The sequence below is a fragment of the Hippocampus comes genome, unplaced genomic scaffold, assembly GCF_001891065.2.
Source record: "Hippocampus comes isolate QL1 unplaced genomic scaffold, H_comes_QL1_v1.1 C17042749, whole genome shotgun sequence".
Classification (NCBI taxonomy): domain Eukaryota; kingdom Metazoa; phylum Chordata; class Actinopteri; order Syngnathiformes; family Syngnathidae; genus Hippocampus; species Hippocampus comes.
This window is the reverse complement of record NW_017841977.1, coordinates 1-2,288: the sequence shown is the minus strand read 5'-3', so window position 1 is coordinate 2,288 and position 2,288 is coordinate 1. Positions and strand designations below refer to the sequence as shown.

At 48.6% G+C, this 2,288-nt stretch overlaps 1 protein-coding gene across 1 annotated transcript; it reads right to left on the bottom strand.

Moving 5' to 3' along the window:
• Positions 1-3: 3 nt before the first annotated feature.
• On the bottom strand, positions 4-2,283 carry LOC109509809 (A-kinase anchor protein SPHKAP-like; the record flags this gene model as incomplete). Its single annotated transcript, XM_019859662.1, has 1 exon — positions 4-2,283. A coding segment is annotated over one exon (2,280 nt), but the record flags the coding sequence as incomplete, so codon positions are not given.
• Between the last annotated feature and the right edge of the window lie 5 nt (positions 2,284-2,288).

The following is a 2,288-nucleotide window of genomic DNA, read 5'->3' as shown; positions in this document are numbered from 1 at the left end:
ATCTCAGTACCTTTTACCGTTGGCTTTAATCCTCTCTGTACACTTGGTACCTGGCACCTCTGGTGGTCGTTCTGGATGTCCATCTCTCCTTTCTTGGGTATCCCCCTCAATGTGGATCACTGGCACATCCCTCGGGGCTCTTAAACGGGGTGTACTGCTGTCACCTGGCCCTGGTATAAACCCTGTTTGTTCTTGACTTGATCTACCCCAACTACAGTTAAAATGGGATTGTTTGAATCCCCTCCTTCTCTCACCAACAGGCATGTGTAAGTGTGGCCCATTTGTGCTTCCAGGAACCTCTCGCTGATCTCCAGCAGATGATTTGCCAATATCTACAATATCAGCTGCCAGGCGGTTAGCAAATTGCTCTATGTGTGGCTGAGGGTCTGCTGCAGCCTCCAGGTCGATACTGTCCTCTGGATCAACAATGATCTTGTTCTTCCGCATCAATGACTCAATAGAACTGGACCAGGTATCGTGGATCAGCATGTCAGTGATCTGGTCAGTCTTGCCTCTTTGATAGAGACATGAGTCTGATTTGCACAGTCCTGTTGCTGCCACTGAGTTGCGGGGGTAGATATTCAGGGTATCTCCATGAACATTTTGGGCAAACCCATCAAATGAATTGGCTTTAATGGGTGAGTTAACGGTCAGTCTTGAATCTGAGGAACGCCTGTCTGGGACTGATGACTGTCGTATGCAAAAGGGACTCCGGGGGGATGGCGGGAACAAGCTATTGCTCCACTCTTTAGTCTTGGCAATGCCGTGCTCTTTGTTTTCCTTGTCCATGTCCCGGAGCATAAACCTGTAGAACTCCTCTGTGATGCTCTCAGTGCTGGATTGTTTGGACAGGCAGGATGTCGTCCTGACATTAAGGTGACCATTTTTCTTGGATGCAGCCTGTTGCACAGCTGCCGCCAGGATGCTGCTGGCATTTTTCCCTGCGTAGTAGTCCAGAAGAAGGTCAAAGCCTCTGCCCTCAGTCTCCATCTGGTTGACCATGAACCGTGAAAATTCATCTGTGATACTCTCACAACTTGACTGCTTGGAAATAGAGCTACCGCGACTCAGGTTCTGGCCTAAACGACTACCGGGGCCTAGGGTATTTGGTGTACCCGAGGGGTCTCCGTCTTCCTCTGGAATGCTTTCATAACTCGAGGCCTTCCCACGGCTCCACCTCTCACACTGCAATCTGCTACGTGGCTGGCTTGTTTTGGATGTGTCCACCACATTAAGCTCAGGGCAGTTCATGATCCTGGCTGTGACTTCCGAGGCAAATAGGGCAAATGGGTCCTGCGATTCATCAAGGTTGACCGACTCATCAACCACGCGGTTCACCAGGCGCTCCATCAACTCTGGCTGCTCCTCTGTTTTCTTTTTAATCTCACTGAGGCGTGGTGCTCGATGTTTCTTGGAGGTGACATTGTTGCTCTGACTCTCTTTCCTTCTGAATACTGTTCGGCAAGCCGGGATAAAGAAAGCCTCTGGGCCCTCCGCTGATGTCCCTTTGAGGGCACAGAACCAGGGTTGCTTCCCGGTTGAATTTTCAAGATATATAGCAGCTAGTTCTGTGGCCATAGACACCACTGTAGCAGCCAAATCATCAGCATAGCAGGTAATGGGTGTCCTGCTCTCTGAGTCCATTCTCCAAGACAAAAGTGAACTGCAAGAGTTGAGTGAAGACTGTGGGGTGAGAGAAGACTGTCTGCTGTCATTTGCTGTCGCAAATCGGCCCCGCCTCTCTGTGCCATGAACTGGGATGTCACTCACAGGGACTCTGACAGCAGTTGTATCATGGTGGCCACACCAGTCTTTTGTATGTAGGGCAGACTTCAACTGACTTTGTGCACAGCATGAGTGCTGTGGTTGCTCTTTGCTGTAAGTCGTAAAGAGAGATGTATTGACATCGCTTTCTTCAAGCGCATTTGTGCTAATTCCAGGAACCATGGTAAGACTATCTGTGCTTTGACGCATTCCACTGTGTTTTTCAGTGTTAGCGGATTGCCTGAAACTTGCTAAACCCTGTAACTGACTTAATGAGTCATTATTTCCCTTTGTGGGAACACACTGCTTGGAACAAGTACCAAGGTCCTGTGTCTCAAATGTCCCTTTATCACTTCTTGAAATGTGACTAATCTTTTTTTGTGCCTGGCAAAGAATCTCAAACAGCAAATTGTTTACACTGTCTTGCAGAAGAACCTGGAGGTGTGGTGCATCTTTCCCAGTCCCCTCCAATTCTTTTTTCCTTTTGGCTTTTTCTAAAGCATGCTTAAAAAGACTGTCGGCCA